The 15,370-nt window shown below is 39.5% G+C and overlaps 1 protein-coding gene across 1 annotated transcript in view; it reads left to right on the top strand.

Moving 5' to 3' along the window:
* The first annotated feature begins 4,726 nt into the window (after positions 1–4,726).
* Positions 4,727–15,370, top strand: part of LOC150078041 (uncharacterized) — a 119,978-nt gene continuing 109,334 nt past the window's right edge. The window contains exon 1 of the mRNA XM_090384439.1: positions 4,727–4,909. Coding sequence (XP_090240565.1) covers positions 4,885–4,909 — 25 coding nt within the window. The 5' untranslated portion in view covers positions 4,727–4,884. The remainder of the gene's footprint in view (positions 4,910–15,370) is intronic.

Genomic DNA, 15,370 nt, shown 5'->3' on the forward strand with positions numbered 1-15,370 from the left:
GTCTCTGCATCTTATTTTTCCAATTCAACTAGTTCAACGAAAATTGTTGGTGATGTAACTGAATCCAATTCCAATTCTAATACAACAAATTCTGATTTTGGTTTCTTATTGAAAAAAATCTATCAAACTCTGTTGCTTTTCATCCTTTTAAGGGCTACTGCAAAAAATTTTAAAAATGTTTTATTTTAATATATTATAGAGCAGGAGTGGATATGTGCCAATATATTTGAATATTTTTACTGGTTCTGTCCACGTGTGGTCATATCATAAACTTTTATAAGCAAAGCACTATGCTTATACCATTGATAAACATCAGTCAGAACATACATTTTCTTCATTTTATCGATAGTAAACGAAAATTTCTTGCTGAATTAATAAATGGCATAGAATACCAGGCGCCCACCTTAGAGAGAACCCTGATCACAAGTGCCATTTTAACAACCGGTTCGCCGAATTCAACAAAAAATTAGGTATCCGTTCTGGCGAACCGGCTGAATCCCACACTGGTCTATCTCCACTTGGCTAAGGACATATCTAGTTGTGGCCCACCTCCTCGTGGTGTAGACAGGCACCGGGCAGTTTCCAGTAGATCTCCTGCCCGGTGGCAAAGAGGCCAGAAACAACTAAACAACACGTAATATACACAAACATAACACTACACGTTTCTGGCCGCTCTACAGAGTTTTGTATCATTACAGAATAACAGGGCGGAGATGAACTTATGTTCCTGGAGCCGCTATACAGAAGATACTATACATGTAAACGCTGTCTCTCTTGATTACGCTCTTCTCCTTTCAAATCAATTTCTTACTTCTGTTGCCCTGTTGGTACTGGGTCAACTGACCTATCTTGGCTCTTAATTCTTCTATTTTCTGCTGAAGTCTTCTTTCCAAAGATGGCGGTTCTTTCTGTCTGTTCTCGTTTCTTCCGCTGCTGGTCTCGTTTCTTTTCCATTAATCCTAATGGCTGCTATAGCAGCACAATATACAGCTGTGTGGATAGCCTCCAGCGTTGCACCATCGTTGTCAAGGTAACGTGGTATTATTTGTGGTAATGTCGTATTATTATTATTGATCACATGGTGCAAGGAAGCCTGAAGCTTTTTCTGCCCCAGTGGAAAAAAAAAAAAAAATTCGGAGTAACCCCTGAGTGAGAGAGAGAGAGAGAGAGAGAGAGAGAGAGTCGTAAATGGAAGGGAATCACCAAGAAAGAGAGGAATAATGATATCCAACTCAGAATCCTGGGTGTGCCAAGCTCGTACTCACCAGATGTGAGCCCCCTGAAGTTAATTATATATGACTATAAATTTTATAACAAATGAAGTGCGCAACAGTGACAACAGCATTGGGCCTTTTTGCATTAAATACATGACTTCTAGGACATATACAGGGTGATTCACTACCAGTGTGACACACTTGCAGGTGGTGTAGGGGGCACAAAGACGAATCGGAATCACATAGCATTGCAGGGTCCGAAATGCCTTCGTCATGCGGTAGAGAACGTTGAACGGGAGGTCGCGTGAACAGCGATCCCGCTGAAAGTCAGCATTTGCGAACCGGTTCCCGAGGCAGTAGGATGGACGAGTGTTCAAATGAACTGGCCGACATGCACCTCGCGTATGGAGCTGCGGACTGGAACGGGCGCGCCGCTCTGCGCTTGTACCAGAAACGTTTCCCGCACAGGCGTGCTCTTCATCATACGATTTTCGCACGTGTGTGCACAGAAGGTTACGTGAGACTGGTTGTTTCACGAGCGGTACCATGAATCGAGAGCGAACGCCGATGACGCCAGACAATGAGGAGAATATCCTACGTCTTGCAGAAGGCAATCCGAGTACGAGTACTCGAGCGATAGGCCAACAATTGGGTATTTCCCAATCCACTGTATGGAGGATACTGTCAACAAACCAAATGAGTTCATACCATCTGCAACGAGTCCAATCATTGGAGCCTGCAGATTATCCACTCCGGAGGACTTTTGCTACTTGGTTTCTTCAACAGAGTGCGGCAGACAGCGCATTTGCTGCGTCCGTATTGTTCACGGATGAGGCAAGTTTCACAAGAGAGGGAACCTTCAATCAACATAACGCCCATTTGTGGGCTTTGGAGAACCCCCATGGTACACGAACACGTGCAACTCAATGCCCTTGAGTTGCACGTGTTCGTGTACTCTGTTTGGGCCGTTCGTGTACTCAATGTTTGTTCGTGTACTCAATGTTTCGGCCGGCATTGTTGGAGACCACCTCATTGGACCGTACCTTCTGCCCCCTCGTCTGGACGGTAGGGCATACTTGATCTTTCTACAGCAAGTCCTGCCAGAACTTATTGAGCGGCTGGAACCACATTGAGCGGCCTGCTGTGCCGCTCAATGTGGTTCCATCATGATGGGGCTTCCCCACATTACACCAATGACGTCTGCCAACACCTAAACGTTAAATTTGGACAGCATTGGTCCGGCTCATTGGCCTGCTAGATCGCTTAGCTGTCATGCCTGGATTTCTTCTGCTGGGGTCAAATGAAACATTGGTGTACGAGACCCCCGTTGATTCAGTTGGAGACCTCGTCGCTCGCATCTCTGTAGCTGCCGGGGAGATTCGAGACACGCCAGGAATCTTCCAGAATGTTAGGGATTCCATGCGGCGGCGCCGTGAAGCCTGTGTGACTGCTTCTGGTCGAACTTTCGAACACCTTCTGTAGCATGGCTTTTTGCCAAAGTAAAACTTGTCATTAAAATGATTTCTGTTACACTAACGAGTTGCTGTTTCTGTTCTTTTTCTTTGCTTTTTTGTTTTCGCGACCTCCCGCATGACGAAGGCATTTCGGACCCTGCAATGCTATGTGATTCCGATTCGTCTTTGTACACCTCCTGCAAGTTTGTCGCACTGGTAGTGAATCACCCTGTATAAGGTGGTAGCCCTACTTTTTTTTTTTTTTTTACTTTGTATCTATCTTTGTATGTTTTTTTACTTTGTATCTATCTATATATATTTTTTTATTTTGTTTTACTACTTTTTTAATACCGTTTTATTTTATTATTATTTTTTAAATGTTTTTTTTCTATTCTTATCTATAAATTTTTAAAAATTAGTTTATTTTATTTTACTTTTTTGTTTTATTTATTATTTTTTTAAATTATGATTTTGTTTATTAATTTTTTTTCTCTATGCTGGTACCCTAAGTTTGGGTAGCTGTGGGTACGGGATTTTGCTTGCACCCACTGGTATAGCACTGTCTCTAGTGGGTGCAGGACTTTGCCCTCTTCATGGCAGACTTTGTGAACATTTCAATAATTTTGACAATAATCGAAAGCTTCATAGGAAGTAGTGTTTCCATAATTGTTGAAGCTCTGTACAGAGAAAGCTGATGATATTTTCAGCTAATTGTGACGATGGATGAATCCTGGGTACATCACTCTGACACATAAACAAAACACATTAGCAAAAGGTCATATCACCAAACAGAAAAAAAAAAGGTTTAATTGCCTTCCAAGAAGGTCATGACAGTCTTCGGGAACCCTGAAGATATCATTCTTACAGATTACCTTTCAAAAGGTAACAGCATCGCTGGTAAGTGCAGAAACTATTGAGAAAGTGAAGAGGAACTATCAAGTTGAAGTGTCGCGGGAAGCTATCAAAAAGGTGTGCGCCCCATAGCCGACAATGCTCCTGCTCACAAAGCTGTCCTCAGAGGCACATTTGCAATCAGGTGTGGCTTTGAAAATCTGCTGTAGCCATATTATTCTTCCCACATCTCAACTTTAGACTTTTCCTCTGCCCTAAAATGATAATAATTGCAATGGCCGGTATGTATAGCAGCTCCGTTCTGACTCGGAGTGCAATTATTCGCTGGGTGATGGGGTGACAGCCAGCTGACATCACAGCTCGTTGGTTTGTAGCCAGCATGGTAGTAGGTTCGGTATAAACTTGTTAACGGATAAGACGATCCTCCTGTTCTGTAGTCACCACTGCCCATTCGAAGAGTATTTTGTACTTTTCACAACCACTGTTGCCAGTATCTGTGCACATTGGTATTTTTGCGGTCCACTAAGCAACGAAGCGACCATTCAGCTTCTCAAAGGCCGATAATCCGTCCTCTGTCGAAGTCGCCGATATACATGTCATGACGTCTCAGCATTCTCTATAATCTCCTTGCATTGCTACGTCGGCTCCCATGGGACAGAAGCCTGTTAACTGCATCACATACACGTTGCTTTGAACTTTACTCTCTCTACGTTGGTTTTTATAGCGCCGTAGCTTCCCCCGATGGGTCCTGTATTTTAATCATTTGTATATTTGTTTGTATCTCTATCTCTCAGGGTTACTCGGAATTTTTTTTTTTTTTTTTTTTTTTTGGCTGTTGCAACATAAGGTTTCCTTGAGCCATATAGCTAATAGTAATAATAATTTGTATTTAATCATATCTTGCGCAACTCCTCGGCCTGCTATTTTGCATGCAGTTCCGATCATTCCTTCTGGGTGCTGCAATTTCAGTGTCACAGAGTGTACTTATGTAGAAGTAATGTGTTCATGATTTCCATGCGTGTTTGGCATATCACGTATGTGTCTTGTTTTTATTTTTTTAAATCTGATCACTTTCTCTATTTTTTTTTGTTTTTGTTTTGTGCGAATTCTATGAGGAGTTGGCGACATCGATGTAAAATCGCCTGCCTTTGTTATTAACAAACTTAACGTTATTAACTGTTTAGATGGGCACATGTGGTGTTTGTGTTGTGTTATTAATAGAGTAAGTTCTTTCAGTACGTGTTGCTGTTATTACAACGGTACCGATTTTATACCAGAAAGTTTCTTTATTCGTACAATTGACAATTTGAAAGTGATGATTAGATGCCAGTTTAAATAAAATCGTTTATTTTGGCACTAATGCAATGTGGAAAATCTGCCGAAACGCAAGTACGTTATCAGTGAACTTCACCAGTGTTAATAGCTTTATATTTGCTGTATGACAATAAACATACTGTTAAGTTCTATAATAATCAGATCACTTGATATACTACATGTTTAAACTTTTAAGAATAAAGAATATCCGGGAAGTGTCGCCGGTACACAGAGAAGGTTCCTTCACTTATAACGCAGTGCTCACTCTTCTCCCCCCGTAAGATGTCTTAAAGTCTAAATTGGTATGGTCTAGTATCAGTTCCCAATGTCTAATGGACATTGAGAACTGATATTCTTACTTGAACTGCAGTGCACCAAGGCAAGACTGGCGAAGTGCACGTAGGGGGGGGGAGAGGAGTCGCAGTGCCCAAAAAGAAGGATAATTTTTGCTCTCCCTTTCCATATTTCCCAGATTTCCGGTTTTTATATTCCATTCTTATTGCACATTATGCCTGGTAACCCTTTCACACATTTCATTGGAATAGAAGAAATTACCTTTCCTCAAGCAAAGGTTCAGGTTTTTTCAGGCTGAAAAACAGACAAATTGATCATAGATTACTTTAGGACTTAAAGATAGATGTCTCCCTGGGGGGACAGTAGTCACACCCCAGGGATCTACCAGCCCACTTGTCCCATTTGGTCACAAATTTACCTGATTATTATATGCTCTTAGGTATTCACCATGTTTTCATAAGAAAAGCACATTTTAATGTTTTAAAAAATTTCTTAGTGAACACAGATCTCAGAACAAAATTTTAAAAAAAAATATAGGCATTGCTTGCTGTAGACCAACTTAATTAGCCACAGTGCGATAAAGAGTCCTCACGTTATGTATGGCCTTTTCTACATGGTGAGGAAGGGCAGTGATTAAAACCACTGTGCTACTCACCGGTAACTGTATGAACTGCAAGGATAAATTGTAAAACTGGTTGGATAGCCACCTTAATGCAATTACTGCTTTCTGTCTAGTGAAAAGTCATTCCCTTCATTCTCATTGGCTGTACCCGCTACTGAATCTTGACCCATGTGCCATATCCTAGACATATAATAAAATCAAAAAATATATTCAGAAACAGAAAAGAGGCAGGCAATAACAATTTTTTTTTTTTTTTTTTCCAATCTTAGTTGACAGTGAATTTGTATAGTTTAATTGAATGAGTATGGGCCACTAACATGTCAACAAATTCGTATTTACTAAAAACACTATCGTGGGGCTCAAAAAAGGTTGAGAAACACTGACATATAGTATATACAATGAAATAATCATAGAACTAGGTTTTTCATACCAACTAAGAAATACTGTTTGAAGTTTAGGCCTAAATGGATGCCAGATAAACTGATGAGACATGGTGGAGAAGAAAAATGCATGGAATACATATAAATTATTAGGTGACACAGATTCCTAAGGTAGATATCTACCATATAGTCTGTAATCAAGTCATAAAGGATTTTAGGCAAGTGAAGGCAGATTTCAATAAATATTTGGCAAACGACGCCAACAAAAAGTAGCAAAGACTTCTATTCTTATATTAACATAAAAGAAAGGGGTTGAATCAGATAGATCCATATAACATTGATGGTTTGTCTCTTCATGATCTTGTTCAGGTAGCTGACAAACTGAATGAGCATTTTGCAGCTACATTCACACATGAGAGGAATTCTTTAGGGAAGTGGTGGCCAGAAGCTTATCAAACACTAATACAAAGCTAAATGATTTTGTAATAACAGAGGAAACTGGAAGAGAAATTGTTGAAGTTAAGCATAAGAAGAGCACCTGGGGTAGATGGGGTCTATCCAATTATATTAAGGGAGGCAGTAAGCAAACCCTTAGCCATAATTATGAAATCTTCCTTTGATACAGGGAAGGTCCCCACGGACTGGAGAAGTGTGAATGTATTCCCAATTCACAAAGGAGGATCAAAGGGCACAGGAGTAATTGCAGACCTTTTTTTCTAGGGAAAATACTGGAGTGACTGGTTAAAGAAGTAATGCAGGATCAGATAGACAAGACTGCAGTTACAGCCCAGACAGAGCATGGGTTTGTTAAGGGGAAATTTTGTTTGCATAATGTGATGTGGTCACAAAGGAACTGGATGCAAAAAATAATTTTGATAATATATACAGTCACTCCTTGTATAACACAGTAGTTGTGTTCCTAGAAACCCTCGTGAAATATAAATATCACCTTATGGAAAAAATAGGGTTAAGTGCTGACCACCCAAGATTGAACACACATTTGTAACCAAAATATTACCAAATGCAATAAATAATCGTAATAAAATACTTATGTACGATTTTTATGTAATAAAATATTGCTAATGCTTTTGCTTTTTTTCAAAAGCAGACTTGTTCCTGATCTCTTGTTTTTTTGATCTATCCAAACAGATAACAGACGTTCCATCTCTTCCAATTCTTTGTGTCTTGATCTAATGTCTTTTGTTACACTTTGAGTTGTTCCTGCTATAAAAGTTGCTTTTATTTACTCTGCATTCTTTCTAATTGTTCTCAACAGTTAGGTTATGTTATTTCAAAATTACAAACTATATAATTTTGAGATAACAATATGAGATATACTTAAATGATGCCAATTTTGTAACTACTTAGTAGTTCACTACGTATAGACACGATGCTGTAGCACAAACCTATACATTAGTTAACTTCTTTGTAAACTGAGGCTATTGCCCTAAACAAACTATGTAATTAGGTAAAGATATTCAATGCTCAACTGCCAATCATCAGCCAAACCAAGGTACTTGGGGTGATTATTGACCACAAACTCACCTTTTCCCACATCTTGTTCACCTAAGAAACAAAGTTAAGAGATCCTCAGGAGCTGTCATATGCATCTCTAAAAATGATTGGGGACTCTCCAAAAAGTCCCTACGGCTGTATTACAAAGCAATGTTTTTACCAATTGTGACCTACGCAGCCGGTGCCTGGTTCCATCGGGTAACTCTTGTAAAGATGCGAGACAAGCTTGGAATCATCCAGAGGTCAATGTTAATGGCAATCTGTCAAATGTGTAGAACGGTCTCCACTCCTGCCATTCAGGTCATCGCGGGAGCACTTCCGCTCGATCTATACGTCATCTTCCTTGGGTTGTGCTTCCAAATTATGAGAATGCCCAATGAGAATCCTTGATATTGAGGTTACCTGGATGGCGACCCCAAGGCTGAGATGATCCATTGCTACAATGAGCTCTTCAACATTTGGCAAACTCGATGGGATACCTCAACACTGGGCATTGTCACAAGAAGATTCCTACCTGATGTAACCTACCCAGCTATTAAATCTATACAGTCTTGGTGGAACTATTAAATCTAGTCCAGATTCATCCCTTTCCTACATATTTGAACTCGAGAAGGAAAGGGATGAATCAGATTGGTCCACTGGATATTGATGGTTCAACAGTTGAGGATCCTGCTCAGGTGGCTAACAATCTAAACGAGTATTTTGCATCTACATTCACGCATGAGGAGTTATTCAGGAAGGAGAATGATGTAGGTAAAGTAAACATTGGCAGTGAGCTGGATGATTTTGTAATAACTGAGAGGAAAGTGGAGGAGAGATTGTTGAGGATAAACATAAAAAAGGCACCTGGGGTGGATGGGATCTATCCAGTTATATTAAAGGAGGCAGCAAAGGAAGTATGCAAACCCCTAGCCATAATTATGAGAGCTTCTTTGGACTCAGGGGAGGTACCCATAGACTGGAGATGTGCAAATGTAACCCCAATTCACAAAGGAAGATCAAAGGCTGACACAAGTAATTATAGACCTGTTAGTTTAACTTCTGTTCCAGGTAAATTAATGGAGGCACTGGTTAAAGAAGCACTGCAGGATCATCTAGACAAGAATTCAGTTATAGCTCAGACGCAGCATGGTTTTGTTAAGGGCAGGTCTTGCCTGACCAATTTGATTGGATACTATGATGTAGTCACAAAAGAATTGGATGCAGGGAATAACTTTGATATTATACATTTGGATCTTAGAAAGGCTTTTGATACTGTTGCACATGGAAGACTGCTGCACAAATTGGAGCAGTGTGGCATTGGAGGCAAATTGCTGCTATGGATAAGGGGATGGTTGAGTGGCAGAAGACTGAGAGTGGTAATCAATGGACACTGCTCAACGTGGACTAATGTTATTAGTGGAGTTCCTCAAGGTTCAGTGTTGGGTCCGTTGTTGTTTTCGGTGTTTATGAATGATATTGATGATGGGATATCAAGTTTAATGTCCAAGTTTGCAGATGATACAAAGGTTGGCAGGGTCGTTAAGGACACTACTGACGCTATGCTGCTGCAACAGGATCTGGAAAGGTTGAACAGATGGGCTGAGAGGTGGCAAATGAAGTTTAACATTGAAAAATGTAAAGTACTACATATGGGAAACAGTAACCCCAGAGCAACGTATCAACTCTGCGGTACTACACTGACAGTGGTGGAGAATGAAAAGGACCTGGGGGTAATTGTGCAGGCAGATATGCAGTTCTCTGAGCAGTGCAGACGAGCTGCAAGAGTAGCTCATGGTGTCTTGTCAATGATATACAGGAATTTTTCTAGCAGGGATAAGGAGGTGATTATTCCCTTGTATAAGGCAATGGTTAGGCCACATCTTGAGTACTGTATACAGGTCTGGAGGCCTCATTTCAAGAAGGATGTAGAGCTGCTGGAACGGGTACAGAGAAGGGCAACAAGATTAGTGAATGGAACAAAGGGGTGCTCTTACGAAGAAAGGCTTAAGTTTTGCAAATTACAGAGTCTGGAGACTAGGCACCGGCGAGGTGATCTGATAGAGGTGTATAAGGCTTTGAATGGTTTGAGCATGCTCAATGCCAATGGGATTCTTCATCTTGCTCAGAATAATCACCTCAGAGGGCATAAATTCAAATTGAGGAAGGACGGATGTCGGATAGATGTGCGGAAATTTGCCTTTGGCCAGCGGGTGGTTGGTTGGTGGAACCGACTTCCATCACTTGTTGTTGAAGTTGATAGCCTGAACAAATTTAAAGCTCAACTGGACAGGTATTTCGAACGAACAGAGGGGTGAAATGGGAGTGGGTTTTTTTTTTTTTGGCTGATGCTGAATAAGCTTGCTTTCTTGCATCATATGCCTCTACTAATGCTAATGCTATTAAATCTATACAGTCCCTTCACTAGAAACGTCGTACCTAATTACTGGACATGGATCCATGAATGAAAAATTACACCATCTGGGTTTCCACCCAACAGATCTCTGCCATTGTGGAGCCAAAGAGAACTGGTGGCACATACTGTTCGAGTGCATTATGTATGCTGATCTCAGATACAACCTTATCATATATCTATATATATGCTCGCCAAAGATCTGTACACAGATCTTTGGTGAGCATATAGAACTCTTCCTACAGAACTCTAGCAACCTCCCTCAACTGAAAACCTACTCAGCCGAAGTTCTTAAGCACAGACGAAGGATTAACAGGTCCCCAGTGGCCAACATCGATGACCCAGCAGTGAACCGAAACCGACCATGTAATTTTTTTTTTTTTTTTTTTTGCTGTCCTGCTACATGGGCTGTGGAGCTTGTTTTCTACAGCCTGTGTGCAGGATGGAAAACACTATCTCCTGTTTTTTTCATCCCTTCTTTTCTCTTTGCATTCTTATTATATATATTTTTTATTATTTATTTTTTTTTAAATTTTATTTAATTTTTATGTATTTTTAATTTAATTTAATTTTTATTTGTTTATTTATTTATTTTAAAATTTTAATTTAATTTAATTTTTATTTTTTATTTATTTTATTTAATTTTTATTTATTATTTTTTATTTATTTAATTTAATTTAATTTTTTTTCATCTCTTTTCTCTTCACATTCTTCACTGTAGCTGTCACATTGTTTTTTTTTCTTTTTTTTTCACATTCTTCAGTGTTGCTGTCACTTTTTTTATCATTATTTTATTTTTTATGTATTTATTATTTTTTTTTCTTTGCATTCTACAGTGTAGCTGTCACATTGTTTTATTTTATTTTGCACCATGGGAAAATTTAAATTTTTTTAAATTTAATTATTATTTTTTTTCCTCTCAGGAGTGGGCCCCTAGAGGAATTTGGCCCCCCTTTAGGCACATCAGATGGGTCAGAGTCTCGTATTGAGACAGTACGTGTTCCATTGGGACTGGCCCACCTTCCCATGGTGTGGATGAGTACCCAGAATCATCTGTCCAGGTGACTGATGCTTCTGGGTAGCCAAGCGGCCAGCAACAACAGAACACACATATAATACACACAAACCTACGTGTGATACTGTTCTTCACAGAGATAAAAGGCGGAGTTGAACTGACATTCTAGGAGCCGCCCCTTACAAAAACACGTCCACATGTCCATTAGAGAATTGGATAATTGTGGTAATGTCACCACAATATGAGATATATACTCATATTATGACAATTTTGTAACTACTTAGTAGTTGGCTATGTATAAACATGATGCTATAGCAGAAACCTATACGTTATGTTATTTCCTAACAACTTTTAAGGTTACGTTAGGAAATAACATTCAAATTGTTCTCACTGGTTAGGTTATGTTATTTCCTAACCTAATCTAACCTTAAAGGTTAAGTAAGGAAATAAGATTTTTTTTAACTTCATCTGTCATGCTGACATGTCAATGAATACAGTAGACTGTCTAAATAACTACACCCCAAATAACAGAACATTCGAGCTAACCGCACATCGAGATCGGATGTTTACCTATAGCGCAGATGTCTTGCAGTGCCGGAAAAAGAAAAACTGCAGGTCACATGATTACTGTATTTGTTTACGTTCGCCATTTTCAAAGTGAATTCTGTACTGATATCACAGATTATACCGTTGTTTATATTTATTTTAAATTAAAACCTCCTCACTGTGGCTCCTAAATTTAATAAACCTCATACAAAGAAGAAAAGAACATTAAAGCTTAGTGACGAACTTGATATAATTCAAACTATTATTAGGATCACCCGAAAGGTGAATTCATATACCCATGTGTGTTGTGTCAGTAAATTGCATGTATTCTGTGGTCGATTCGCTTGTTTTGCTTGGTGAAAAACTCCAGTTTTTTGGTGGGGGTCTTGCTAGTTTAACCCCCCCCCCCAGACTGGCTAACTCAGCCACAGAATGAAAGAAACCCATAAAAGTTCCTCGTGTCATCAACGAGATTCGAACCCAGACTTTCCACCCGGTGAGGGGAGGAAGGTGACGATACCACTGTGCTACCCGGATGGAACTTGATATAATAATAATGATATAATAATAAAGAAAATAGAATGGAACAGGAGCTTATTAATGGTAGAATATATCATTGGATCATCAACGTTTTTATGTGCAGTTAATAAAATTGTATTCTTAATTTCTCTATTTCCTATTTAGCCTCATTGCATATATTAGGAATAAAACTTTCTAGATAATGGAAAAATCAAAATAATGCCACCTTGAATCCGTGAAGGTGCCTTTATTCTGAAAGTCTACTGTATATCATTCTCAACTTCTGCTGCACTACGGATAACATACACCGTCTGATTAATGAGAATGTGGAGAGAAACTGCAGTAGCGACAACCAATTTATCCGCAAGTTTCCCATAGTTTTCCGTGGTTCTCTTGTTGGCTTTCTTTGCCTTAGCTGCTTTTCTTTTTCTCTCTGAACCTGCAGTATTTTTACCAGCATGCTATTTAGCACAAGTATAAAAAGAACAAAAATGAGGAGGCACGTTTGATACTCACAAACAAAACAACACATGTGTAGCAACTGAGTAAACAACACACTAAGTGTTGCATTCAGCTGTTGTGTTCCGCCCTCATTCAATTGCCATTTCTTGTAAACGCAAAGCCGAATTGTGCATCAGCAAATTTTTCTCGCTTTACATATGACATTATTCCCCCATTTATAAATCATGCATGATCAAATTCGTGTAGTGTAAATGCACGTTATACGAGGATTGACTGTACTTGGATTTCAGAAAGCAGTTCATACTGTTGCGCATTAGCAGAGGCATATGATGCAAGAAAGCAAGCTTATATAGCATCAGCCAAAAAAAAAACCCTCTTCCCATTCTGCCACCTAATTCACTCCAAAAGTTTGTCTACGGGTGCTCAAACCATTCATGGCTTTATACACCTCAATCATATCACCTCTCAGGTGCCTAGTCTCCAGACACTGCAATTTGCAGAACTTCAAAGTGTGAGAGCATCCCTTAGTTCCCCTCACCAGTCTTGTTGCACTTCTCTGTACTCGTTCTAGCAACCCTACATCCTTTCTAAAATGAGGCCTTCGGACCTGTATGCAGTACTCAAGGTGTGGTCTGACCATTGCCTTATACAAAAGGATAAACACCACCTTATCCTTGCTCACAAAATTCCTGTATATCATTGACAAGACTCCATGAACTACTCTTGCAGACTGCACTGCTCAGAAAACTTCATATCTGATTGCACAATTACCACCAGTTCTTTTCATTTTCCACTACCCTAAGTCTAGTATTACACAGTTGGTACATTTTTCTGGGATTAATGCAACCAATATGCAGTACTTTGCATTTGTCAGAGTTAGCATTAGTAGGGCATATGATGCAAGAAAGCAAGCTTATGCAGCATCAGCCAAAAAAAAACACTCCCATTTCACCCCTCCATTCGTTCCAAATACCTGTCCAGCTCAGCCTTAAATTTATTTAGGCTATCAACTCCCACAATAAAGGATGGAAGTCTGTTCCACCAACCAACTACCCGCTTGCTAAAGGCAAACTTCCGCACATCTGTCCTACATCTGTCTTTCCTCAATTTGAATTTATGCCCTCTCAGGTGATTATTCTGAGCAAGAGGAAGAATCCCATCTGCATTGAGCATGCTGAAACCATTCAAGGCTTTATACACCTCAATCAGATCACCTTGCAGGTGCCTAGTCTCTAGACACTGTAATTTGCAAAATGTAAGCCTTTCTTCGTAAGAGCAACCCTTTGTTCCATTCACTAATCTTCTTGCCCTTCTCTGTACTCGTTCCAACAGCTCTACACCCTTCTTAAAATTTCTCTAGACCTGTATACAGTAAATAAATAATAAATAAATAAATTTTCTGTTTATACTCCGGCACGACAACCAAGTCGGTAGAGTTTACAATAAATCGTCAATACAAATATTTATCGTATTTAGTAGTCATGGGCTTGAACCCTGGTCCACTCAAGGAACGCGTGCTATGCACTCTCGCTCCTGACCACTGGGCTACGTCAGGCCCACTCAAGGTGTGGCTTGGCCATTGCCTTATACAATTAGATAATCACCTCCTTATCCCTTCTAGAAAAGTTCCTATATATCATTGACAAGACACTATGAGCTACTCTTGCAGACCGTCTGCATTGCTCAGAAAACTTCATATCTGCCTTCACAATTACCCGGCGCCTCCATAGCCAGGTGGGAAGGAGCAGCAGCAGTGAGTAGCACACGCTTTTTGATTAGACCGGGGTTCAAGCCCGTCACAACCAAATACGGAGGATGCGGAAAGGTCAGGGAATGACCACTGCATATCCCGGAGCAATATGGCCTTAGTTGCTAATGCTCCTAAAAAAACCAAACATCACAATTCCCCCCAGGTCCTTTTCGTTCTGTACCACTGTCAGTGTAGTACCACAGAGTTGATACATCACTCTGGGGTTACTGCTTCCCATATATAGTACTTTACATTTGTCAATGTTAAACTTCATTTGCCACTTCTCAGCCTATCTGCTCAACTTTTCTAGATCCTGTTGCAGCAGCGTACTGTCATTAGTGTCCTTAACAACCCTGTCAACCTTTGTATCGTCTGCAAACTTTCACATTAAGCTTGATATGCCATCATCAATATCATTTATAAATACAGAAAACAACAATGGACCCAACACTGAACCCTGAGGGACTCCACTAATAACATTAGTCCACGATGAGCAGTGTCCATTGATTGGTGTAAATAATATGAAGGTCTTTGAGATAACAGAAGAGGAGAAAAGGCAATATGTACTGGAACTTAAGAACAAGCTTGAGCTTCTGCAGACTGCTCAGGACTGAGATATTGATGAGAAATATTAAAACTTTCTAAACGTGATAAAGCCCAAAAAACTATGGATAAAAAGAAATCCAAAGAAGAAAAAATTAGTCAAGAAACACTTGTCGTGATGAACCGAAGAAGACAAATGAAGAGCTAGATAAACACTAACAAGGATAAAATTGAGCATACTGAGTTATGCAAAGCCATTAGAAAGAGACTCAGAGAGGACATAAGGAGATTTAATACAAGAAAAGTAGAACAAGCATTAAGGGAAAACAAAGCACTTAAATCAGCAGCCATGAGCAGTAATACAGAAAGACAAATGTTACTGAAACTGATGAATAGCGATGGTGTACTTATAAATAGCAGAGAAAGCATAATTCAAATAGCAGAAGACTACTATAGAGAATTATATTTGAATAGAGAAAAAAATAGAGATAATTATAC

This window comes from Mastigoproctus giganteus, chromosome 11 (assembly GCF_048544385.1).
Source record: "Mastigoproctus giganteus isolate SK-2022 chromosome 11, ASM4854438v1, whole genome shotgun sequence".
NCBI classification, from domain to species: domain Eukaryota; kingdom Metazoa; phylum Arthropoda; class Arachnida; order Uropygi; family Thelyphonidae; genus Mastigoproctus; species Mastigoproctus giganteus.